Here is a 27,990-nt window from a genome sequence, read left to right as displayed (position 1 = left end):
ATATATATATAGATAGATAGATAGATAGATAGATACATAGATATATAGGTATATAGGTATATAGATATATATAGCCCTTATTTGTTATCATTAAACATGCCTAAAGTATATACTGATTTACACCTTTCCACAACCAAACAGTTTTTGTCAAGTTCTCTGATCTTGGAGTTTTTGTCAAGTTCTCTGATCTTGGAGATGACGGCCATATTGCCCCTTCCTTCCTTCTTGAAACAATCTCTACCTTTGGATTTTGTGATTCATACTCTTCTGATGTAGCTCCCATATCTATGTATCTATGCCTTTCCCTTTTTTATCTACCTTGGTGGTTCATCCTTAAATATTGGCACTCTAGAGGGTCTTGGCTCAATTCATTCTTCTCTCTTTCCCCAACTTCCCAGGATGACTCCATTTACACCTGCTACTTCAATTTATCTCCCATACATAAAAGATTCACAAATATGCATCTCCAGTTTCTTTTTTATCTTAGCTACAAGAGTGTGTATTAACTGGCATACTGGGCATCCTAAGGACCTGATCTAAAACTGATTTCATTCTTTTTTCAAGCCCCACAACACTTATTTGCTATTTCTATTCTTTCCCAGCTTCAGTGAGTATACAATGATCAACCCAGTAACTAAAGCTTGATTCCCCATCTCTATCACTGCTTATGTCTAAGCAATCTCCAGTGAAGATTACCTCATAATTATTTCCTACATCATTACATTTCTACCACGATGGTTACAATTCTGGTATAGGCTACAATAATTTCTCACTTGGATTACTACCAGAGCCTTCTCCATCTTCAGTCTTGACCATTCCAAACTGTTCTTTCTTGTAGGCAGAGCAATGTTCTTGAATGAAAATCTGAATTCTAAAGGCTTATCACTATTTCTGGCACAAAATTATGAAATAAAAACTCATCTAAAGCAGAAACTCAATTGTTAGGATTGAACTAGTGAGTATATATAAGTAGTTTTTTCATACCAGTCTTTTTTTATTCTTTCACAGATTAAAACTAGATGAAAAGGTACATTTAAAGGACTTGAAATTTTACTGGATGGAACATGATGGTGGCTCATTTTTAATGTCCAAAGTAGACCAAGATCTCATTCTGGCTCAGAAAAAGGTAATTATAAATAGAATCACTTTAATGGAATTCATATTTAGGCCAATAGATGCCATTCTCACCCTTTTCCTTTACTGTCTGCCAGATATTTCTGTGTCAACATACAGAATTAAAATGATCACAATAGTTGTACTAAGTAATTTTTGTTGCAACTTTTATAGTTTTTTGACATTTTATTTGTCTTTTTATAAGAAAAAGGAAGATTTTAAAAATGAAATATAATAAAGCAAATAAATTGCTCAGAGGTAACTGCTATTATTTTTTATTTCTGTCCAGTTATTCCTCTATACTTACATGTAGATATAAATTTTATATAATTGAGATCACATTACATATGTAATTATTCTAATCTGCTCCTTATTTTTTAATATTTTTATAATAAAATGAAATAATGAAACAAATTTGTCTTTTTAAAAGCAAAAGCTCATTTGAAGAAGAAGAGTGATAAGAGGAAGAAAGAGCCCTGTCAATTTTTTAAAATACTTCCTTAAAAACAGTAGTAAATCTACATGTGACACCATTAAAAATAATACAGATCATTATTTGGAAAACAAGTAATTTTACAGGGTCCTGCAGAAATAATGCATGCTTGAATGTGGTTGGTAGGGTAATAATATGGGTATAATAATTTATGGTTTTAATTTGATTATTTCACCTAAAATGTCACATGGTGTGCTTGGGTGTGATATGTTACACAAGTACATACTTATGATTTTGCAAGAAAAAAGGGCCCTGGCTGGTGTGGCTCAGTGGACTGAGCACTAGCCTGCAAACCAAAGGGTTGCCAGTTCAATTCCCAGTTAGGACACAAGCCTGGGTTGTGGGCCAGGTCCCAGGTGGGGGACGTGCAAGAGGCAACCACACATTGATGTTTCTTTCCCTCTCTTTCTCCCTCCCTTCCCTCTCTAAAAATAAATAAATAAATAAAATCATTTAAAAAACTGGCATTGTTTGTGCTAGACCCTGTATACCTGTAACATCAAGAAAATTCATGTAAAAACTTTTCCAGTAAGGTTAACAAGTATCTTAATTAAAGCCACAGCATCCCTATATCAGAATCATCCCCATATACTAGACACAATAGAAGATGATTTTATAGTACCTATGAATTAGTTGAAACATAGGTGTGAAACCTAAATGAAGACAATTATAAACTTGAGTGCCATAAAAGATCACTTCAATATATGAAGACAGACATGGAAACCCATTCTTTTCTGGCCTGAAAAGTTTCTGGTGAGAAATCCTGCACTTACCTTATGAGAATTCCCTTTATGTAACTTCTCTCTTTGCTTTTGCTGATCTTAAAATTATTTCTTTCTCTTTGATTTTTGACAATTTAATTATAATGCGTCTTGGAATAGCCCTATTTGTGATATTTTGGGCTTCATGACTATGGATGTTCATTTCTTCCCCTGGTTCAGGAATTTTTCTGCAATTATTGTTTTAAATATACTTTTTGTCCCCTTATGATTCTCCTTTCCTTCTAGAAATTCCATAATGTGAAATTTGTTTATTTTCATTGTGTTTCATTATTCTCATAGGCTTTTTTCATTGCTTTTTTAATGCCCCTCTGACTGGATAATTTCTAATGTTCAGGTTACTGATTCTTCTGCATGGTCAAGTCTACTTTTGAAACTCTCTATTGAATTCTTTAGTTTGATTATTATATTTTATTTATTAGGATTTTTAGGGTTTTTGATGGTAGCTGTTTCTTTGTTATACTATTTGTTTTGTTCATGTATTGTTTTCCTGATTTTGTTTACTTGTCTGTGTTTTCTTGTAGTTCACAAAACTTTCTTAAGAGGATTTTTCCGAATTCTTTGTCCAACAGTTTATTGATCTCTATTTTTTAGGACAGTTATTAGAGCTTTCTTTGTTTCCATTGGTGGTATCATATTTACCTGATTTTTTGTGATCCTTGCTTTCTTACATTGGTATCTGTGCATTTCAGTAATTAGAGAGACAAATCTTTCCCAGCCACTTCAGTTTGGCATTCTGTGTATATACTTCAGCAGGTGTGGCTGCTATTATGGTCTGTTTTTTAGGTGGGGATACTGTTCAAGCTCTGGGGATAGGCATAGGGGTTCTGCCTCTGGCTGAGAACAGTTGGCTGGGCTGCTGACTTGTTTTCTCATACAAGTAAGGATGTAGGATTGGCTCTGTGGTTGCCTGGATTCTGTGGTTAGTCTTAGTAGATGTCAGGACATAATCAGTTGTAGATGGGGCCCTGAATTAGCTTCTCTGCACTGACAGGGCAGCAGAATAGAACTCAGGACCTGTACAGCTCATTGTTTGGGTAACTGAATCAGGCCAGAGTGTATGCCAAATTCCTTGGTCAGGTGAGGCTTTGGTTTTCAGGTGGGGGAAGCCACAGGCTGTATTGTCTCTTCAAGTGACACTGTACATAGGACTGATGAATAGGCTACACAGCTTCCTGTGTGCTATGGTTAGGTTCATTGATTGGACAGGCTGAAGTCTGTATTCAGCAATATGTGAGGCTACACATAAGATTCCCTGCCTGGCACAGTGGGAGAAGTATCTGTAAAGCTGGTATAGTTCTTTCTTGTCTTAATAAAGCCAAACAGCATCGCAAGTTCCTTGGCTAAATAGGGCCCCTGGATTTGGTTTACAAACTTTTGGCTCTGCTTACCTCCTCTTGTCTGCAGCACCAGTAGCCTGCATAACTTCCAGAAATTGTCAACAGCCCTTTTAGTCAGATGAGACCAGAAGACACTCTAAACTACAGGGGATACTAAGTCTTAGCTCCTTGCATAGATGGGAGAGTGACAGGCCACTCCAGGTTACTCTCAATTTTCCAAACAGGCTCTCTGTGAGGGCTCTCTTGGGAGGGGCCAGAAGTTACCATCAGCCTTGGATATCATTTAATATACCTACCTATGCATAGTGAGGGAGCCATCCATGACTGGTACTAGCTTTCCTCCAGAGATGGTCAGTTCTGCCCTATTGACTCTGGGCTGGAGTGCTGCACTCTGTGTAGAACACCCCACACCACACAGCTTCTAGGAGTTGTCCCTAGCACTCTGGTTCAATGGGGCCTTAAGTTATTCTCCAGAGGGGTTGGGGCTATGAATCTACTCCTTGTCTGGACATTAGCAAATTGGGCTTTAGGGCTAGCAAAATTATCCTCCTTTGAGGACTGAAATCAGGCATACCTTTACCCAGCTGAGTTCCCTGGGCAGAATATGCCTATAACTTTGTTCTCCAGAGGAGCAAAGCTATTGGTTGTCATAACTACTTGGCACTGAAGGTATGATCTTGGTCTGCCAAGATCCATGTGCTAGTTGTTTCAAGCCCCTCCCCTTTCTCCATCACATATTTGAAGTGATTGAGCTTCCCAGATTAGCTTGCAATACCCATAGGTTATGTAAGATCAGAGTAGTGGCTTGACAAAGTGAATTCAGTACTAGAAGGGTGCTAATTGTCTCCACTAGGTTCTCTTTTTAAACAGGAGGAGCTTGAGGCTCAGGAGTGGCCTTGGTATATGGTGCAGCTAAGATATGGGGAAGGAACAATACAGTCAACATGTAGCCCCTTCTCTTACCTTTCTTACATAGTCTGTCTCACTTCTGTGGTATAGAGGGTTGCTTCAGCCTCACTTCCATGTTTTAGGGTTGTCTCAGTGGAATCTTGTCATTGAGTATGTTAGTTTTTCTTGTGAGGAAGAGTGAAGTCAGGAATGTCCTATTTTGCCATCTTGGTGACATTACTTCTGAGCTAATCCAGTCTGCCTTCTATACATAATTTTTATTTTTTATTTTTTTAAATAATTTTTAAATTTATCTTATTTTTATTTATTTTTAGAGAGAGGGGAAAGGAAGGAGAAAGAGAAGGAGAGACATATCAATGTGTGGTTGCCTCTCACCCGCCCCCTACTGGGGATCTGGCCTGCAACCCAGGCATGTGCCCTCACTGGGAATTGAACCAGCATCCCATGTTCAATCCACTGAGCTACACCAGCTAGGCCTATACATAATTTTTAAAAGAATTTTTATCACAGATAAATGTTGTTTTGTCAAGTGGTTTTCTGCATCATTCAAGGTAACGTCATTATTTCTTTCATTTTATTAATGAAACCTATCACATTGATTGATTTGTGTATGTTGAATCATCCTTGCATCCAGGCATAAATCCCAATAAATTATGGTGAATGATCTTTTTTAATGTGCTGTTGAATTGTTTTCTATTATTTTCTGAAAGATATTTGCACTTAGGTTTATTAGGGATATTGGCATGTAGTTTTCTTTTCTGGTAGGGTCTTTTCCCACCTTTGGTATTGGTAATTTTGGCCTACTAAAATGAGTTCAGGAGTGTTCCCTCTGTTGATGTTTTTTTGGGGAGACATTAAGAAAGATAGCATCAATTCTTCTTTAACTGTTTGGTAAAACTCACATGTGAAGTCATCCAGTCCTAGGATTTTCTTCACTGTAGTTCTTTTATTGAGGTATTAGGGTGACACTGGATGACAAAACCATGCAGGCTTCACATGTACAACTCAAAAAAACATACTCTATATACTGCATCATGTACCCATCATCCAAAGAAAAGTGTTTTCCATCCCCATTTGTCCCCACTTCACACTCTTCCACCTCCCTCCAACTGCCTTTCTCTGTGCCTATCACCAATACTGTTGTTTGTGCCTGTGTATTACTTATATATTTTTGCTTAATCCCTTCACCTTTTATTCACCCAGTGCCCCAACCTCCTTTCCATGACAGCTGTCAGTCTGTTCTATGTATATATGCTTGTTTTTATTTTTTATTAAATTATTTTACTTATTGGATTCCACATATAACTGAGATAATATGGTATTTATCTGTCTCTGACTGGCTTATTTCATTAAGCATAATAATCCCCAGGTCCTGATGAAGAAGGTAAGATTTCCTTCTTTTTTTATAGCCAAGTACTATTCCATTGTGTGACTGTACCACAGCTTTTTTATCCACTCATCTACTGATGGGCTATTTCCAGATCTTGACCATTGTAAACAACACTGCTATGAAATGGAGGTGCATATATTCTCTGGAACTAGTGTTTTGGGTTTCTTTGGATAAATTCCCAAAATTGGACTTACTGGGTCAAAAGGCAGTTCCATTTTTAGTTTTTTTGAGGTGACTCCATACTGTTTTCCACAGTGGCTGCACAAGTCTGCATTCCCACCAACAATGCACTAGGCTTCCCTTTTCTCCACATCCTCACCAGCACTTGTGTTTGTTGATTTATTGATGATAGACATTCTCACAGGTGTGAGGAGATATCTATTTGTGGATTTCCCCCTTTTTAAAAATATAATCTTTATTGTATTTTCCCATTACCATTTAACCCCCTTATACCCCTTTCCCCCAGCAATCGCTACACTGTTGTTCATGTTCATGAGTCCTTTTTCATTTACTCTGTCTCTGTTTTGCTTCATATTTCAGTTTGTTCATTAGATCCCACATGTAAGTGAAGTCATATGGTAATTGTCTTTCTCTGACTGGCTTATTTCTCTTAACCATAATGTTGTCCAGGTTCATCCATTCTGTTGCAAAGGGTAAATTTTTTTATTTTTTGAGGTTGAATAGTATTCCATTGTGTAAAAAAATTCCATTGTCTTTTTATACACTCATCTATTGATGGACACTTGGGCTGCTTCCATATCTTAGCAATTGTAAATAATGCTGCAATGAACATAGGGGTGCTTATGTCCTTTCAAATTAGTGTTTTGGGTACCTTCAGATATATTCCCAGAAAAATACAATGAAGATTAAATTTTTAAAAAAAGAAAAACACACAATTAGGTATTTCCTCATGCCTCTGAGAATGGTTATCATTAATAATCATTAATGACATGAAGCATCTTCTTGTAAGTCTATTGGACATCTATATGTCCTCTTTGGAGAAATGTCTATTCCAGTCTTTTGCCCATTTTTTAATTGGATTGTTTTCTTGGTGTTGAGTTCTATACGTTCTTTATGTATTTTGAATATTAACCTTTTATCAAATATATCATTAATGAACATGTTCTCCCATTCAGTGGGTTTCCTTTTCATTCTGTTGATGGTTTCTTTTGCTGTGCAAAAAGCTTTTTAGTTTCTTGTAGCCCCATTTGTTTATTTTTTCCTTTGTTTCCCTTGTTTTAGGACATATATCAGCAGATATTGCTATGGGTAATGTCTTGGATTTTACTGCCTATGTTTTCTTCTATGACTTTTATGGTTTCACAACTTATATTTTTAAAAATATTTTATTTATTTTTTGAGAGAGACGGGGAATGAGGGAGAAACAGAAGGAGAGAAACATCTTGCACATTGATCAGTTGCCTCTTGCATGCCACCAGTGGGGAACCTGGCCCACAACCCAGGCATGTGCCCTGACTGGGAATTGAACCAATGACCTTTCAGTTCACAGGCCGACACTCAATCGACTGAGCCACACTATCCAGGGCTCATGACTTATATTTTTAAGTCTTTAATCAATTTTTAGTTTATCCTTGTGAATGGTATAAGTTGGTGGTCTAGTTTTTTTTTTCTCTTGCATGTATGTGTCCCAATTTTCCCAACACCATTTTTTGAAGAGACTGTCTTTACCCTCTTATATGTTCTTTCCTCCTTTGTCAAGTATTAATTTAATATAAAGGCATGGGTCTATTTTGGGGCTCTCTATTCTATTCCTTTGATCGGTATGCAGGTTCTTACGTCAGTACGGTTGTGTTTTGTTTACTCTAGACTTGTTGTTTACTTTGCTATCAGGTAGGGTGATACCCCCCAACTTTGTTCTTCTTTCACAACATTGCTCTAGCTATTGGGGGGTCTTTTGTGGTTTCATATAAATTGTTGGAATATTTTTGTCTAGAACTGTGAGATATGCCATTTATATTTTAATAGAAATTGTGTTGAAGTTGTAGGTTGCTTTGGGTAGTATATATGTTTTAATGATGCCAATTCTTGCTATTTATGAACATGATATATGCCCCCACTTATTTGAATCTCCCTCAGTTTCTTTCTTGCGTATCCTATAATTTTCTGAGTACAGGTCTTTTACCTCCTTGATTAAATTTATTTCTAGATATTTTACTTTTTGTTGCAATAGTAAATGGGATAATTTTCTTACTTTCTTTTTCTGATAGTTCATTATTGGTGTATAAAAATGCCACCAATTCCTGAATATTTATTTTGTATCCTGCTACATTACTGAATTTGTTTATCAGTTCTAGTAGTCTTTGGGGGGGTTTATATAGACAGTATCATGTTGTCTGCAAACAATGACAGCTTTACTTCCTCCTTTCCAATTTGGATGCTTTATATTCTTTTTGTCTGATCGCTGTGGCTAGAACTTCCAAGACTACATTGAATAAGAGTGGTGGATGCAGGCATCTCTGTCTTGTTCTTGGTCTTAAGGGAAACGCTTTCAGTTTTTGCCCATTCAGTATGATACTGGCTGTGGATTTGTCATATATGGCCTTTATTATGTTGAGGTATAATCCCCCTATTCCTACTTTGTTTAAAGTTTTTTTATCGTAAATGCTAGTTTTATCAAATGCTTTTTCTGCATGTATTGACATGATCATGTGATTTTTATCCTTCATTTTGTTATGTGATATACCATGCTTATGTGATATACCATGCTTATTGATTTGCATATATTGTACCAACCCTGCATCCCCAGAAGAAATCCCACTTGATCATGGCATAGGATCTTTTTAATGTATTGCTGGATCTGTTTTGCTGATATTTTGTGGAGATTTTTAACATCTATGTTCATCAAGGACATTGACCTATAATTTTCTCTTTATAGTGTCTTTACTTGGTTTTGGAATTAGAATAATTCTGGCTTCATAAAAATAGCTTGGAAGTATTCCATTCTCTTGCATTTTGGGGAATAGTTTGAGAAGAATATGTGTTAGTTCTACTTTCAATGTTTGGTAAAATTTGCCTGTGAAGCCTTCCAGTCCAGGACTTTTGTTTTCTGGGACTTCTTTAGTTATTGCTTTTCTGTCACGTAGTTGGTGTTTTCAGATTTTATTTTTCCTGATTCTGTTTTGGAAGATTGTATGTGTCTAAAAATGTATCCATTTCACCCAGGTTGTCCAATTTGTTGGTATAAACTTGCTAATTATATTTGTTTACAATCTTTTGTATTTCTTGGTGTTGCTGGGAGATTTTTGACTACCGGTTAAGTCTTCTTAGGAGCATTCATTCATCTGTTCAGATTTTCTTTTTTCCTGGTTCAGTCTTGGTGAATTGTATGTTTCCAATCTGTATTTCCTTTTTCTCCTAACTTTGAGGTCAGTTTGTTTTCTTTTTCTGGTTATTTTAGGGTTATAATTTGGTTGTTTATTTTAGATCTTTTTATTTATTAGTATATGTTTTCAATGCTATGAACTTACCTTTTAGAACTCTTTTTTGCTGCTTCCCATTACTTTCGGTGTAATATGTTTCCCTTTTGTTTATCACATGGTTTTTTTATTTGCTCTTTAAATTTTTCTTTAATCTACTGGCTATTAATTCCATGTATTTGTATTTTAGTTTTTCTTCTGTTGTTGATTTCCAGTTTTATAGCATTGTGGTCAGAGAAGATATTTGGCATGCTTTTTACCCCGTTGAAGTTCTCAAGCTTTATTCTGTGGTCTAACAAATAATCTATACTGGAAAATGTTCCATGTGCACCGAGAAGATGCATATACTGCTGTTAGAATGTTCTGAATTTGGCTCGGGTTCTTGTGGTCTATAATGTTGTTTAAGTAAGCTTTAGCAGCATCCCATGGAATTTTATATGTTGTGGGATTCTTTATTTGTTTTGAGACAATTTTTATTTTCCTTTTAATTTCTCTTTGATACATTTGTTCTTCACATATGTGTTGTTTATACATATTTGTAAATTTCCCCAGCTTTCTTTATGTTCTTGTTTTCTAGCTTCATACCACTGTGTTCAGAAAAGACAGCTAACATTTCAGTCTTCTTAAGTTTGCTCAGACTTGTTTTGTATCTTATCATACGATCTCTGCCAGAGAATGCTGCATGTGCACTAGAAAAATGTGTACTCTGCTGTTGATGGATGGAATGTTCTATGTGTGTCTGTTAAGTGCATTTGATAAAGACTATGGCTCAATTCCAACATACCAGGAGGTTGCTGTTGCTGCTGTCAAAAGCCTCAGCACTTGCAGTGTGCCCCTGGGGAGCAGGACTGCCTTGGTAAATTCCTCCTTCTCCTCTGCTTTCTAATTTGTCTGTCTCTCCAATGCCATGCTTGAATCTCCCTTCAGGCAGGCTGGAGTGAATAATCTCCAGGTGAGTGAATAATCTCACTCACATATATCTACCCAGTTTTGCACTTTCCGGGTTTCTTCTTCCCAATACTTGAGAGTGGATATGTGGCAACTTGGTGGACTCCCTTGGATCTGAAGGCCCTACCTAAGTTCCATTTGTTGGTTTTGAATGCACCAACATATTGGCAACCTCTTGGATCCCTTGGTGTAATGGGCAGAGCCACATTTGTTCAGCTATGGATGTCAAATTTGTTTTATAAATTCAGAAAAAGAGCAATTACTTATATTGCATAATGCTGATGTCACTCATGGCCTTCATTTTTGAAGTACAGTTTTGCCACACATTTATTCTTGGTTCACAGTTATTTTTTTCCTTTGGTTCTGTAAGATTTCAGCTAAGAAAACCATTCATCCTTGTAGAAGCTCTCGTGTATATGATATGTCATTTTTCCCTTGCTTTGAAAACTCTTCTTTTGTGTTTGATTTTTTAAAAATTATTTATTTATCTATTAACAGAGTGAAAGAGAGGGAGAAAGAGGAGAGGAACATCAATGTGTGGTTGCCTCTCACCCGCCCCCTGCTGGGGATCTGGCCCACAACCCGGGCATGTGCCCTGGCTGGGAATCGAAGCTGTGACCCTTTGGTTCACAGAACGGTGCTTAATCCACTGAGGCACACCAGCCAGGGCTGTGTTTGATTTTCAAGATTGTGGTAAAAATAGTTCTCACTATGGGGTTCTTTGGGTTTAGCTTATTTGCAATTTGTTCACCCTTTTGCATTTGTGTATCCATTTCTTTTTTCAAGTTGGGGGGTTTTTCAGCCACTATTTCTTCAAATAACATCTATGTCTCCTTTTCTCTTTTCCTGGGATTCTTATAATGTATGTATTATTCCACTTGATGGCATCCTATGAATACCTTGCTCTCTTTTCACATGTTTTCATTATTTCTTTTTGCCCCGAGACCCAATATTTTCCAATGATCTGTTTTTAGGCTTGTTTCGTTGATTTATTATTCTGCAGGTCTCAGCCTTCTGCAGAACCCTTTCAGTGAACATTTCAGTTCACTCATTATATTTTTCATTCCAGGATTTTCTGGTCGTGTCTTTATTACAATTTACATCTTTGTGTTTATATTGTAATTTCGTTCATATCGGGTATTTTTTATTTTTGTTTGTCCAGGATGTCTTTTAACCCACTAACATTTTTAAGACTGTTATTTTCAAAGCTTTGTAAAGTAAGCCAAGGGGATTGGTATCTAGAGACTTATTTTGTTCCTTTGAATGGCTATGTTTCCCTGTTTCTTTGTATGCCTTGTTATCTTTTAAAAAATTAGGTATTTAAAGTCATATCAACCTCTCCTCATCTTTGTGGACTGCCTTTGTGCAGAGGAAGTCCTTTACTAATTAACCTGGCCTAAAGATTTAGTGTTCTGTCAAAACCTTTGGAGTTGGGTCTTTTTTGAGCCTGCACTTTTTAAAATTCCATTTCCTCTGTACATATAACCACTCCTTAATGTCTTCATTTCCCTAAGTGTCTCATCCTGTTCCTTCTCAAACCCTTAGTTGTTTTATATGGTAGCTCTGTCTGTAATATCTTATACCCAAATACTCGTAGGTCTGCAGTAACCATGCAACTCTCTCATGCCACAGCTCCAACCACTGCTTTTGATGGTTTCCGACCTGATAGACAAACTATAACTCAATTCCGCCCATCAGTGTTCCCTGACAAGCAAGAGATAAACCAGTGCTCCAGGCTGCCCCGTATTAGCCAGAACTCTGCAAGCAAATTCCACTCCTTTCTTTCCACCCTAAGGTAGAAGTTAGTAGTTAGGTAGGCGGCTTCCTCCCAATCTTTCTGCGCTGTGCCAGGAAGGGGGTGGGACAAGAATGAGCAAAGGTCCCGTGAGATTTCTTAGCATTTTGAGGGCAGCTTTTCTTTTCTGGTCATTTGTTTTATTGCTGCAGTTTCTTGACTGGTTTTCAGAGGTCCCACTGAGCTATTTGGTCTGTATGTTGGTATTTCCATGAAGCAATGAGGGCCTGGAGCTTCCTTGTAAGCCATCTTGCTGACAGCACTCTCCAATGATTTCTCTTTGTCCTACACATGTTTATCTGCCATTCTATCTTCATTACCTAAGGTTGTGACTCACCTGGGAAATACGCTAGGAGCCTCCGTTCAACACGTTAAACTGAAGCAAATGAAGTATTCTTTTCAGTTATGGGTCACAATGATGTCAGCAAGAGCATATGATGGGAAGGTATGTTCAGTACTTTTCCTCCTTTCTTCTTTCCTTTTGCAAAGATTTATTGGCCCTCTATTGTGGGCCATATGTTCTAGATATGTAGGAATGAAGTTCATAAGCAAATAGTTGACATAGTTAAATACTTTGGGATTATACAGTTTGGTGAGTGCTCTACTGGTATAAGCATATATGATTGTGTGATCACAGAGGGAGGACCCATCTCTAGGTGGAAGTCAGGAAAAGCTTCCTGGTGTAAGATTGCTATTTACCAATGCTTGAATAATTTGGAGGCCTTCACTAAGTAAAGAAGTTATACAGGGTGTTCCAAGCAGAACGCGGGTACAGTGGCATGAGGTTTATCCCGGTAAAGCGTGTGCTGGGTATCAGAGCATTTAGGCTTCAGTAAAGCATGAAGTGGTCAGGTAATTCCAGTGGTCAAGATCACAGCTTGCCTCCCCCATCAGAGGTGTTTACAGATACACACACAATTATCCACTTTTCTGCAATGTATTTCACCCTGGTGTTATTGGCTAAGTTTAGAAGTTGATGTGGGTACTTGTGAAAGATGCTTTACTTATGATTTCTTCAGGCTCACTGAAAATTTTAAATATGAATTATTTAAGAATAATAAGTTGCATTTGACATTATGAAGAAATAGAGAGCCCTTTTCAAGTCTTTTAACTTTTGTAGATATGGTGGCCATTAAGAATGTATATGTTGGAGTATGACAGACCCAAATACAAATTGCAAGCCACTTTCAGCTCTTTTTTCTTTTCGGTGAGAGAGTTCTTGTTTATTCATCACTCTACTCATCTGTGAAATGAAGCTATTGATACCTGCGTTACAAGATTATTTTCTGGATTCAGAATATATGTAGTAAAGTATGTGACATTTAGTAGCCCTTCAATAAAGGAGCACTTTCACAATCCCTTTCTACCTCCAGGAAAATAAATTACCAGCCACTATACTCATGTTTAAGAAACACATACACTTTTTCTTTTATATAAGCACCTTGGAAATATCTCAGAATACGAAGTCCATGTAAATCCACAAGCTTAGATGTTTAGACTCTGAGATATAGGTTTCTAATCAGAGTGTGAGAACAATGCTAAATCAAAGATCAGTAACAAACCTTTTATTCTTAGCACTTGCAGGAGATAGTCTCTTGTACTGAGTAACTTGGAGAAACTCCTAACATAAGTGCTGATTTTGAAAGTTGGTCCTAAATTTAAAAACCGGAAAGAAGACAAGAGGGTGAAAAGAACTGGTGTCCTCTCAGCTTGAATTGTGAAGCCTGACTCAGATACAGTATTCATAGGCTCTACCATGTAGCTCAGTAATGGTTCATCTCTTCAGAACAAGTACATTATATGGTTGGTACTTGAGGCTTTTACTATGGAAAAAGGATGTGGCCATTTCCTCAGCCATACTTGTTTATGGCCATTTTGTTGCTTTATTATAAGAGATTTGTTGAATTATAATTTATACATCATGCAGATCACTCATCTAAAGCACACAATTAAATGGTTTTTAAAACACAGAATTGTGCAGTCCTCATGGCAATCAATTTTGGAACATTTTCCTGAGATCACCACAAAAAGAGACCCATACTCATGATCAGTCACGTTCAATATCCTCACTGCCCCGATCCACAGCCTTAGCAAAAACTAACCTGCTTTCTGTATCTCTTGATTTGCTGATTCTGGACATTTCAAATAGGTGAAATTGTACATTGTGTGGTGTTTTGTTATGGTCTTCCTTCCCTTACCTTAATATTTCTTGCATTTCATCCATGTTGTACCTTATGTCAGTACCTTATTTCTTTTTATGGCTGAACAATATTCTATTGAATTGATATAATTTGTTTATCTGTTCATCAGCTGATTGTTATGTGGCTATTATTTACTGTGCTGCTGTGAACATTCTCATTCATATTGTCCTAAACATACCTTTTTGAGAGAATACTTGTATTTCTTGTGTTAGCAGTTTGAGATGTTTATTTTCACATTTACATTTAATCTCTTCCTTTCCCAGCTCTTTTTAAAAATCAGATTTATTGATGTGACATCGGTTAATAAAGTTTTGTTTCATCTCAGGAACCTCTGAAATTTGTGGATCTGCTTAGTGACCGTGGGAAGCCTATCAACCCTCTGTGGGAATTGGTCAAATGGTGCCTGGGCCTATCAGTGCACACCATCCCTGCCATTGGTATAGAAATCATCTTTTCTCTGTTTTGATGTCTTTAGGGGAGGGAAGAACATCTTACCAAGAATATAAGAACCACTCGCAGCACTTTGGGAAAGCGGAAATATTAATAATGAATTAGCGTTCATCATTTGCTGACACCTCACTATGCGCCAAGCGCTTAGTGAGTCCTGTGCATTTTATCTCATTGATTTGCAGTGTGTCTATTACAATGCCCATTTTATAGGCTTAGAAACCTCAATTCATAAAGGTTGGATGGGTACCAAGTTAAAGGGTGCTCTTGAAATGTTTATCTCACAAACTCAAATACCTAGGATGCTTTCTCGTGCCATGTATTGTATTTAAATACAAAATGGAACATTTGGACAAAATATTTGACTTTAGGTGTTGGCCCGTACAGGACTATTCTGGTGAATTAACCTGGTAAAATGTTAATTATTGGTCCTGTAGAGTAAGTTTAGTTGAAGCACCTCTCCAAAGAAGTTAATGCAGCTGTGCACCCTTGTTGCAGAGTTGGACATTGCCGTTACTACAAACAGATGCTCATTGAGTACCTATGTGCCAAATATTAGGTTTTTGGTATTTTGTATGTGTTGTCCCTTTAAGCATTTAAGACAGTCTGATAGTATATATAAGTACTTATATAAAGTACTGTTACCTCTTTATAGTGAGAAACTGAGGCAAATAGAGATTGGTTATTTGTTGCAAACTGAAGTCCAGTCTTCACTTTTATAGATACTACTTGCTTAACCTTCATTCAGTTGTTTATCCTGTCAGTGATTCATTTTTCTCCTCTATAAAAAGGAATTAATGAAAGTATGTATTGACTATGTGATTGAGTGGATTATGTGCTGCCTTGCATTGTTCGACTAGTCAAATGAATTATGCATCTAAAGCATGTGAGATAGAACCTAACCATGCACATACTGGGAACTTCAAGTGGATTTTGGCCAGAAGCTAGACTCTTCAGATAAAAAATATATGAAACCATGGTACAAAAAATTATAGAGATGTACATTGCGGTATGTTTTACAAAAAATTATCAGCATCCTAAAGGTTTAACAACAGAGGGAAAGGTAGTGAATTATCATTCATATATAGGGTAAATTTTATGCTGGCACTTAAGGCCAAGTTAACAAAGATATATTTATAACGTGTGTATCAATGTAGTTAAAATGGTGAGTGGAAAATGTGGAAAGTTTTACATACAGGGTGAGCAAAGACATAATATTGGCACAGAAAAGTACATGAACTAAGTGTGCTAACACATTTGCAACTATTTCCCCCGGGCACGATATTTTGGGGTGAGTTGTTTATTCCACTGTAATCTTTTGAATTTTTTAAATTTTCTATTAGACTTATGTGCTCCTTTCATAATAGGAGCAATAAACTTATTTTTAAATAAGTCAGTAAACTCTACTAAAATAAATATTAGTATTAAATACTGAATATGATCTGGTAAGCACATATGATGCATAGTTGACTGATGTGCAAAATATGTGTACATGTGCATGTGTTAATGATCTTTTCCTAAAACAATTTAAAACTGGAAGATACATTGGATAGAATCCTCTAAAACTATAACTCTATTACAAAGTTTTTCTAAGAATTCCATGCACGAAGGTGTTTATGACGACATTAAAATTTTGGAAAAGGGCCCTGGCTGGCGTAGCTCAGTGGATTGAACGCGGGCTGCGAACCAAAGTGTCGCAGGTTCGATTCCCAGTCAGGGTACATGCCTAGGTTGCAGGCCATGACCCCCAGCAACCGCACATTGATGTTTCTCTCTCTCTCTCTCTTTCTCCCTCCCTTCCCTCTCTAAAAATAAATAAATAAAATCTTAAAAAAAAATTTTTTTTTAAAAGTTCATATGCCCGACAGTCATGGGCTAGTTCAAGAAAAAGCTATGATACATTTCACAGTCGTAAACCCTTATGAGGTAACGCTCTGTGGGAGAAGCAAGAACTCCATGGACAGCATTGTCGAAAAAGACTAAGACTCGGCACTGAATGGTCAACACTATTCATGTATGGGTGGCAAGGTCATAAGGTTTCTTCCTCACCACTTTCTTACTTCCTTGATGTTCTACAGTAAGAAAAGATAAATTAAAGAACACTAGAATTTATTTACTTTTTTAGAACACTAAAATTGGAAATGAAATGTCATACCTTAACTTGTTTCCTGTTATCATTCTGTAGGACTGGCCTTATTGGAAGAAAAACTCAAATACAGCAGCGAGAAATACAGAAAGTTTACAGCAGTGAAAGAAAGCCTGCATAAAGAATTGGTGGAGATGCTCGGTGATGATGGTGTCTTCTTATACCCCTCCCATCCCACAGTGGCTCCCAAGCATCATGTTCCTCTGACAAGGCCTTTCAACTTTGCTTACACAGGTAACTAACTGTACTTCTTTTAGTCTTTAATCTTAAAGAAATAGAGGTATTTTCCAAGAAAAGTGTAATTTCCTTTTGCTGTTGGACAAGTTTGATACATGCATGTCCAAAAATGATGTGAAATTTAAGAAAATTCCAGAAAGCAGTTTCTATTGTCACATGTGGATGATAATTTGCTAGTATCTGCATCCTGCCCTAGAACCCTGCAGGTGAGTATGACTATCACATTTTAGAGCACTGAGCTTCAGGGAGGTTCGGTGACGTCTTCAGTAACACAGTGTGAACTAACTGAATCCAAAGGCTGCCTTGGCTATTCTGATCACGCTAAAGCCAAGTCAGCTTTTTCCCCAGGGTGTATGGCTTCCCCCAAAATGCTAGTACAAAATATAATTCTCCAGGATACCCATTTCTTTGCCTTAGCTGTCATCTTTTCTGCGTTCCATTCAGCCTAGTATTCACCCAATTAATTTGTTTCAGTTTCAGCGGGTTTGGGAGCTGTGTCTGGGCCATGGTCATGTGAGGTCAAAGGCCCCTGGAAATGTATTAATAACTAGGTCAGTTTCTATAGTTTCTCCAGGGTTACTGCATATTTTCTTGCTCTATAATCCCGTGGTCCACTTTAACTTAGAATTTGGAGCTTGGTTTATTTGAGTTCAAATACTTGGCTCTATTATTTTCTACCTGTGTTTCCTGGAGCAAGATATTGAATGTTTCTGAATCTTGTTCCTCCTCTAGGAATAAAGGGTAACCTGTACCTTGGTCTTTTGCTGTCAAAAGGCATGTTCAGCCCTGGCTGGTGTGGCTCAGTGGATTGAGTGCCGGCCTGTGAAACAAAGGATCGATTCTAGTCAGGGCACATGCCTGGGTTGTGGGCCAGGTCCACGTGGGGGGATCGTGGGAGGCACGTGGCGGGAAACCACACATTGATGTTTCTCTCCCTCTCTTTATCCCTCCTTTCCCCTTTCTCTAAAAATAAATAAATAAAATCTTTAAAAAAACTTTTTAAAGAAAGTCATGTTCACAACACAGCAAATTGTTAAATCTGGTTACTGCCTGAGAATAGGATTGGGAGGGAGGGTAAGGGATTTTGTTTTTTTTATTTTCTGTAATTTCATATTGATTTATTTTTTCTTTTCAGAATATTGGGAGCATATATTACCTTTGAATGTTTTTAACCAAAAAATAATAATTGTTTTCAACAATCAAGAAAAGGTTAAATTGAATAATGCATGTAAAGTCCTTGGCATTAGGGTTGTGGAGGATGAGGGGGAGAGGGTACAAATAATGGTTTTTATCCATCATTTTCTCATCTTTACTCTAATTCTTGGCTTTGGTCAGTTACTCCCAATTCCTTGAATCTTTGAAACACGTTCCTGCCTAAGTTTCTCTCACCTAGCTACTCAAGTTGTGAAGGCAAGGAAACGTAGTTGTCTACAGGAAAGAACCGAAAGAGAAAGTGACTAGATAAAGCTTTTTGATTTTGTTTTGTTCTGCTTTTCTTTTCATTTTTATGTAATATGCCTTTATAAAGATTTATATCTCATTTATTAGCTTGCTCACTAATTTTTAATTATTAACAGCAGAGATGAGTCTAGTCCGATGTTCCCTGAGATTAACAAGGGTGACTCAGCCTGAATTTTTAGACCAAGACCAGCTCACCTTTGGAAACCTGGTTCATATCTCAACTCTGACCACTCCCCTATTCAGCCCACAGTGAAAGATCCATCTTTTGAGCTTCTCTACCACTTTTTATCTAAATCACTATTTTGTTGTTCCTGAGAACACTTCTTCTTGTTTTATTAGCAATCTTTTCATGTGTGTGTCTTACTTAACTCTGTCTAGACCGCATTCCATGAGGAAAGAGGTCATTTTGCCAGGCCATTTTATTTCTTACTTTTTTTTCTTCTTTCTTGTACCTTGAGGTTTCCCTTTCTTTCTTTCTTTCTTTCTTTCTTTCTTTCTTTTTTTTTTTTTTTTTTTTTGTACCTTGAGGTTTCCCTGTGATATCCATATGGAGATGTCAAATAGGAATTTGGTTACGTAGGTCCGAAACGTGGGTCAGGGAATGTAGATGGGAAGGTCCTTTGCTCCTAGGCGATGGCTGAAATCATGGCAGTGGCAGAGATCCCTGGGTACGTGTCTAATAGCATAAGAACAGAAAAGGACAGACTGTGGTCTCCCATGTGTTCCTCACTCTGCTGTTTGCCCCTCCTGACAGCCTCCACAGGCAGGAGTCCCAGAAACCTCCCACTCTTGACGGTGCGAATGCTCTTGCCTATTTAATCTCATTGGCCTCCCCAACCACAGAGACAGCTCAGCAGACGTGGCACTGCATAGTTTATTTATCTCGGTCTGTTCGGTCTGTTCGACTCACGTTCGTTTGATGTTACAGATGTCAGAGAACCGAAACATGCTGCAGGGCCTTACTGAAGTAGATAACACTTGCTATCTACTTGCTAACCCGAACACTTGCTCCCGGCCCTTCTGGCAAAATTCCCAGGAAGAAAATAAGGGGATGTGGGAGGAGTGTGTTTTCTTGGTGAGGCATGGTGACTGGCAGCCTCCTATCTAATAACAATTATTTGTATTCATCCAGAAATCTGTTCAACTAAGGAACTCAAGCTCAGAAGGAACTCCTCCTTGATAATACACATCACAGTTCCACAAAGTGTTTCTATAATTTACTTTATCTGTGCCCGGGGGCTGTTTGAAGCACAATGTGTAACACAAAGCTTCCAAGAATGAATACAAGAAGTTGACTCCTGTTCCATAGTTAAGGACACTGTAAGGTCAATTCTCACACCAAAAATCACAGCCCCACTTCCCAGTTTTTATTCCAGAACTCCTCCTGTGTCCTAACTAGAGTTACCTAAAAAACTTACCCTACCTCCTAATGGCTTTGTCAGTCTCAGTTCATGGAGCAGCCAATATTGGACCATTCAGGGGTTACTCAGTAAGCTGAAACCACGTGAAGGATGATTTTGTACAAAATTAGCCTCAAACTATTCCGTCTAAAGATTTCTTCTGCGTTTTCATATCCTATCCATTGTATACTGAATGCCAAGTTTATACATTAGAAGTCATCTATTCATATGTTGTTTAAATTGCTTTCTATAAGTTGCTGATGGAGTGTTCATTCATCTCTGCTTGGACACCCCAAGAATGTGAAATTAACTACCACGTAGGCCACTGCATTTAATTTTTTATGTGGAACAACAAACTTACAGCTTTTTGGAGGGATCTTCCTCTGATTGAAGTTAGCCACCGCTGGGAACTTTTCCCTGTAGTTAATTAAGTCTTGTGAACCAGGTAATATGGATACGAGATCCATGATAGATAAGAGCAGTATTGATTAAGTATCTATTATGTGCCAGGTAGTAGGAGCTAGGAATGCTATCCATTTTGTCATTTAAGGCTCCCAGAAACCCTCCACAGCAGGTACAGGTAGGCCTGTGAAAGAGACGAAGAAACAGTGACTTCAGGGTCAGAGTGAGGACTGGAATCCAACTGTGAATTGTCTGACTTCAAAGCCAGTGTGATTTCCACCCCACACATGGGTCGATGATACTTAGTATTGTTTTGCTTTTATTTCCACCACTGAAGCTGAAAACTGACCAGTTTGGGAGGCCTTCTGTCAATGACATAGAATTGTCCGACGCCAAATAGCTTGAGTGTTTAGCTGTGTTTTTATTTTTTTCTATGAGGCAATACTCTTGTTAGTTTCTAGACAAGCAAGTAGAGGATTTTTATACTTGCCTGATACTTCCAGGATGGGTAAATTCAGTCAGATATTTAATTTCTGCACTGTGATTTTTTTTATGGTGACGATGAAGACGCCCCATGTATTTTGCAGCACCATTGGAAGAATGATTAAATGTGAGCATGTGTATCAAGTGCTTTACAAGTTTTTAAAATAATGGTAATATTACAATCTATTGAACCCATGCATACGCATATGTTGACTTTAGGCAATATTAATATTTCTGTTTTACTTCATAACAATCGCTATATATTTTCCCCTTGATTTATCTGTTCCATGCATTGTACCAATAGCTGTATAGGCCTCGTCCAATATCATACAGCAGTTCTGAAAACAAGAAACTATCATCACCCTCATTTCAGAGATGAAAGAATTCAAGCACAAAGAACTTCAAACACACTTCTACAGGCACATAGCTAAGGTGGTATTGGAAATGGAAATGGAACCCAGGCCCCCACATCTCAGAGTTTGTACGTTAGTTCGCTACACAGAGGAGGAAAAAGAGGCTTGCCAGGGCTCCTCAGCTGTGCAAGAAAGAGGGTAATGGTTCAAACACAGGTCTGCTTGACTGCAGCTGCCTTCCTTCCCTGTTCTCCGGCCCCACTTGCTGTTCAGGAAATGGTAGCACCTTTACTACTATGTTTCATTGACACTCCAGAATAACCAGATCTTTATTAACCATTTGCCGAGACCAGACTGCGTGCACCGGGGTTAGAGAGATGATTCCGATACATTCCATGCCTGGCCTAGTAGGAGATACGAATAAGACCAGAGGGTTTCAAAAGAAGGCACCAAATACAATGGCAAAGGAAGAATTTCAGGGGAAATTGAAATGGGACCTGGGTCCTGAGAGAGGATTAGTAATTATCCAGGTAGCGGGGTAGGGAAAGGAAGAAAATAATCCAGGCAGTAGAAACCCCATGAGAAATGGTACAGAAAAGGTACATCGGGGACCATGAGAATGGGAAAGTGAAACAGTATACTGTCTGCAGCGCGTGAATTGGTAATGAGGGTGGAGAGTGGACAAGAGTTTGGAGACGTAAGCCTGTCATGGAGAACCTCGAGAGTCATGCCAAAAACTGCATCAAACATAGATCATGCTACCTGTCCTGGAACCATACCCATATCCCTCATTCTTTCTATGGTGCCAGTGCAGTAACAGTCTTAAAGATAATGTAGTCTGCAGAATCTTGGGATGTTTTGTTATCCTTATTGTATTCTCTGGTGACAATAAGGATTGATGATGTTACAGTTTAAGTCTTATCTCAATAGATTCATTTACACATCTCCCACTTAAGCTTCACCACACTTACCGCAACACCCACATGCCATATTAAGCGGGAGAGGCGATGACCAGGAGAGAGGGGAGGAAACAGCTTACAGAAGTGGCCTTCTACTGGCTTTCCCCCTGCACCCCAGTTGACTTTAGGTGTCTGTCCTCATGTACCTCTAGGGCCATTTACATCTCCAGATGAGCAGCATTGGGCAGTCAGCATTTTACAGACCTCCTGTGGGAAAACCACTGCTTTTGCTTTTTGATTCTTCCCAGAGATTCTCTGACTTCCACAGCATCTGGCATCAGGCTAAACCTCAAGATTTCATGTATCAGTTTTGGCAAAAGCGTAGTGCACCATCATCAGGGGTCCCTCATGTACTCACAGCAGCCATAATAATCGATCATGACATTCTTCCCCCTCAGAACAAATTTGGTCTCAGGACGTTTCTATACAGTGAGCTTGGTCATTTTACTCATCGGTAAGCTAAGCACAGAGATGAAACTTTCGTGCACTCTGAACATAGATTCTATATAACCCTGCTGTATTACAAGCTCTATGAAGGCTGCAGTTTGTGCAACCGTCCTGTCCACCTATGCAATCCCTACTGACTAGCACATTGCAGTTCTGAACATATAAACAAATATAAATTAGTAACAATGGGCTTTCCAAAAGGACGGTGTGAAAAGCTTGGCAAAAACCTCTCTCCAAAAAACGCAGCAATGAAACTGGACAAAATAACCCAATAAAATTGTTGCAAGTTTGAAATTTGATCAAAGGGCATAGTGCCATTTGAGAAGCATATATGGAAAAAAATCTCCTGATTCTTGATTGGAATGGTTGCTGTCTGTGGCATTTAAGCTGGAGGCTGTTCCCATCCTTTCCTCTTAAGCTCCAGCTCTGAGTCACCAAGATTCCACTCTGCGTAGGCAGGACAGAACCTAAAGATGGACAGCTCCCATCCATCCCAGCCCCGTCTTGCAAAAGTTCTATTGTGAGCAGACAGGAAAGACTATGAGATCCAGCATCTTTATTTCCTTTTTATTAAATTTATTGGGGTGACACTGCCTAACAAAATTGTGCAGGCTCTAGGTGCACAATTCTACAAACTTCTGTAGGTTGTGTTGTGTGCTCACCACCTGAAGCCAAGTCTCTGTTCATCACCATTTATCCCCCCATGTCCCCCACAACCCCCTTTCTCCAGCAAGCACCACACTGGTGGCCATGTCCATGAGTTCTTTCTCTTTTTTATTTTCAGTTCAATATCTCCACCCAGCACCCCCCAAGAGCTGTCAACCTGCTCTCTGTCTATGAGTCTGTCTCTGTTTTGCTTGTTAGCCCATTTTCTTCATTAGACTCCACGTATGAGTGAAGCCATATGATGCTTGTTTTTCTCTGGCTGGCTTATTTCACTTAGCACAGTGCTCTCCAGATCCAACCATGCCATCGTTGCAAAGGGTACCATTCGCCCCTTCTTTATATGGCATAGTGGTATTCTGTTGTGTAAATATACCACAGCATTTTTATCCAGTCATCTACTGATGGGCACTTGGGCAGCTTCTAAATCTCAGGTATTGTAAATCATACTGCTATGAACAAAAGGGTGCATCTATTCTTTTCAATTAGTATTTTGGGTTTCTTCTGATAAATTCCCAGAAGTGCAATCACTGGGTGAGAAGGCAGTTCCATTTTTAATTTTTTGAGGACTTTCCACACTGCTTTCCACAGTGGCTGTACCAGTCTGCATTCCCACCAACAGTGCACTATGGTTCTCCTGTCCCCACATCCTCACCAGCACTTGTTTGTCGAATATCGATGATACCTATGCTCACAGACATGAGGTTTAATTGTCATTCTCACAGCCGTGAGGTTTCATGTTGTTTAATGCGCAATTCTTTGATGATTAGTGTTCTTGAGCATCTTTTCATATGCCTATTGGCATCTGTATGTCCTCCTTGGAGAAGTGTGTGTTCAGGTTCTTTGTCCATTTTTTAATTGCACTGTTGGTGGGGTTCTTTTTTTCTTTCTTTCTGGTGTTGAGTTGTATACGTTCTTTATATATTTTGGGTATTAACCGCTTCTCAGATATATCATTTGCCAATATGTCCTCCCATTCAGTGCATTCGGTGGGTTGTCTTTTCATTTTGCTGATGGTTTCCCTTGCTGTGCAAAAAACTTTTTAGTTTGAGGCAGTCCCATTTGTTTTTCCTTTGTTTCCCTTGCCATAGATGGATCGGCAAAAATACTGCTACCAGGAATGTTCGAGGTTTTACCGCCTATATTTTCTTCTAGTAATTTTGTGGGATCAAGTGTAACATTTAAGTCTCTACTCTTTTTTTGAGTTTATTCTTGTGTATGATGTAAGAAGGTGGTCTACTTTCACTTTTTGCACAATATCTGTTCTATTTTCCTGACACCATTTACTGGATGAACTATGTTTACCCCATTGTATATTCTTGCCTCATTTGTCACATGTTAATTTACTACAAAGCCATGAGCTTATTTCTGGGTTGTCTATCTGTTCCATTGATCTATGTGTCTGCTTTTATGTCAGTACCACATTGTTTTGATTGGTAGGGCCTTTGTTTGTCTATTCATTCATTAATTCATTTTGTGAGGCCAGTACCTGTTATACCAAAACTCATGAAGACATCACAAGAAAAGAAAACTATAAATCAATATCCATCATTGATATAGATGTAAAAATCCTAAAAAAAATTAGTGAATCAAATTCAGCATGAAAGTAACTATTATGTACCACCAACAAGTGGGATTTATTCTGGGAATTGGAAAAATACATTAAAATCACAACAGATGCAAAAAAAAAGCTTTGGAGAATATTGAAAACCCATTCACAGTAAACAAAACCAGAACCCAAAACTTTCAACAACCCTGGCTGGTGTGGCTCAACAGATTGAGCACTGGCCTGAGACCCAAAGGGTCGCTGGTTCGATTCCCAGTCAGGGCATATGTCTGGGTTGCAGGCCAGGTCCCCAGTAGGGGGACACGTGAGAGGCAACCACACATTGATGTTTCTCTCCATCTTTCTCCCTCCCTTCCCCTCTCTTTGAAGATAAAGAAATAAAATCTTTAAAAAGCTTTCAACAAATTAAGAATAGATGGGACTTCCTCAAGATATGCAATATGCAAAAAACCCACAGATAACTTCATACATATTAGTGAAAGACAGGTTTCCTCCCTAAGATCTGGAACAAGACAAGGATTTTCACTTTTACCACATGTGTTCAACACTGTGAGTGCATGTAACCAAGGAAAAAGAAATAAAAGGCATCCAGGTTTTAAAAGAGCAAGTAAAATTATCTTTATTCACTAAATACATAATTAGTATTAAAAATCTTAAGAAATTTTTCAAAAACCTGAAACCAGTAAATAATTCAACAAGATCAGAGAGTACAAGGCCTTTTTAAACAGGGAAAAAGTTGGAGTACACTCACTTCTCAGTTAACAAAGCTACAGTAATCAATAAACTGTGGTACTGGTATAAGGATATATGTATGTATATATGTATATATATATATATATATATATATATATATATATATATATATAATCAGTGGAAGAGAATTCAGAGTGCAAATACAAGTCCCTATATTTATACTTATGTTCAATTGACTTTTTACCAAGCTTCAAAGACAATTCGATGGGGAAATAACAGGCTCTGCCATGGATAGGGCTGTGATAACTGGATGCCTGCATGCAAAAGAATTAAATCACACTCTTTTCACACATGAGCTATAAACATACTCTATGAATATGGCAAAGAATTAAAATTTACAAATCTAGACTACCACACAGTTCTATTACAAAGGCTCATACGTGAAAAGAAAATTCATAATGCAAGAAGATATTGCCCCCACTAAGCATTTACTCTATTTTTTTTTCTGAAAGTATTACACAGGGCAAATTAGGAGTACCATATCAGAAAACAGTGCTAGCTCTCGCTCACATTTTCTGCATTTAGATCCTAATTTGAACTTTACTCGCCCAGTAACTGTAGGTATGTTGTCTAACTCCTCTGTTCTTCAGTTACTTGATCTGTACAGTAGGAATAATTAGCAGTTTCTGTCTCATGGGTTTTGTTGTGATAATTCAAATGTTTATGAAACACATCAAGTCCCTAGAGGAGTCTTTAGCAGATAGGAAACTCTACAGGTGTGCAAGTATTATCATCACCATGGTATAATTGAGGGGAGAAAATAAGTTTTAAAGAACATGTCTTGGCTTCTCACATTATTCTCGTTTGTTTCATTCAGGTGTCTTCAATGCCCTGGGTTTGCCTGTGACCCAGTGCCCCTTGGGTCTGAATGCCAAAGGACTTCCTCTAGGGATCCAGGTCGTGGCTGGACCCTTTAATGACCACCTGACCCTGGCTGTGGCCCAGTACTTGGAGAAAAGTTTTGGGGGCTGGGTGTGTCCTGGAAAGTTGTAGTATGGCCTTCTCGTGGGTTGTGAGTGTGTGTGTGTTTCTATAAGCTGGGTGACATCAAGCACCAGCAAGCAGGTAAAGAAAACACAATTGTAAAATTATCACTTGTTTAGTTATTCTTTCCACTCTTCTTTCCTTCACTAACTGTTGGCTTTCATAAAATGGTAATATTTGATTCCTGCCCTCAGTTTACTGGAGGAGATAGGCATGTAAATGAATGAGTGCAATAAAGTTTTCTATATGCTGTGATGGTGTCTTTTTTAGATACAATAAGGAGATCGCAGAAGGACATACTCAATTTGAATTAGAGAATTGCAACCAACTTCACAGAGCAGGTGATGCTGAAACTGAGATTTGAAACCCAGTTATGTGTTTGCCGGGTAGGCCGTGAAGTAAGGGAATTCCACGTAGGAGCATTGGTGACAAAGACAAGGCATGACAGCTACACAGTGAATTCATGTCAGTGTAACTTAGTGTGAACATTGAGGTGCTGGAGAGGAGTATGGAAGCAGGTGAGACGCAACAAGAAACCCTCTTCCAGTATTATCAGCAAAAGTCTGTGTCGTAGGTCTGTCCACTAAGAGGGTCTAGAAATCACTGCCATCTTGGCACAAATAATCAAATAGAGCACCCAGATTGTCATTTCCAAATACGTCTTCCCAATAAAAAGAACCAGAACTTCTTGGAGAAAAGCTGATTCCAGGACTGAGAGAGGGAAACTGTAAGATGAGCCTGGAAGAGATTGCTGTGCTAGAAAGTTATGATGTACAGAAAGCTGAAGGAGAATATATCAAAATGGCACAGGAACAGTTTAAAGAGGCTCTCACTGGCCAAACGTGGGGCAATTTGAAAATCAACATGAATAACAGTGATGGACTGTAACTCAAATGGGAGTGGAGGTGCGGAAAAGTAGATATGGATCTAGATATTGAGGTAGAAGTAGATATATGTAATATATAGTTTGATAGTTGCAAAATGACTTTCTAATGCTTGTTATGTATAACAATAAACAATATATCACACAATAGAGTTATATATAAAGTTATATATGTTTATATTTTATAAATACATAAAGTTGTATATGTTTATATATGTTCTAAATATAACAGTATAGACATAAATGAATGTAAATAAAATGAATGCATGTAATACATAAAATTATTGTATGTTTATGTGTAATATAACAATAAAATAGCGGAGGGTTAGAAATACATGATAATAGGGGATAAAGGGGGGAAAGTTGGGAAAATTGGAATAGAAAAATCAATAAGATATAC

The 27,990-nt window shown here is 38.0% G+C and overlaps 1 protein-coding gene across 1 annotated transcript in view; it reads left to right on the top strand.

Moving 5' to 3' along the window:
* FAAH2 (fatty acid amide hydrolase 2) overlaps nt 1-27,795 on the top strand; it is a 68,384-nt gene extending 40,589 nt beyond the window's left edge. The window contains exons 7-11 of the mRNA XM_045832873.1: nt 1,009-1,126; nt 12,530-12,649; nt 14,731-14,842; nt 17,038-17,232; nt 26,541-27,795. Coding sequence (XP_045688829.1) covers nt 1,009-1,126; nt 12,530-12,649; nt 14,731-14,842; nt 17,038-17,232; nt 26,541-26,716 — 721 coding nt within the window. The 3' untranslated portion in view covers nt 26,717-27,795. The remainder of the gene's footprint in view (nt 1-1,008; nt 1,127-12,529; nt 12,650-14,730; nt 14,843-17,037; nt 17,233-26,540) is intronic.
* The last annotated feature ends 195 nt before the right edge of the window (nt 27,796-27,990 follow it).

Source organism: Phyllostomus hastatus, unplaced genomic scaffold, assembly GCF_019186645.2.
Source record: "Phyllostomus hastatus isolate PE091 unplaced genomic scaffold, TTU_PhHast_1.1 phas_contig_10, whole genome shotgun sequence".
Lineage (NCBI taxonomy): Eukaryota > Metazoa > Chordata > Mammalia > Chiroptera > Phyllostomidae > Phyllostomus > Phyllostomus hastatus.
This window is presented reverse-complemented; position numbering and strand designations above follow the sequence as displayed.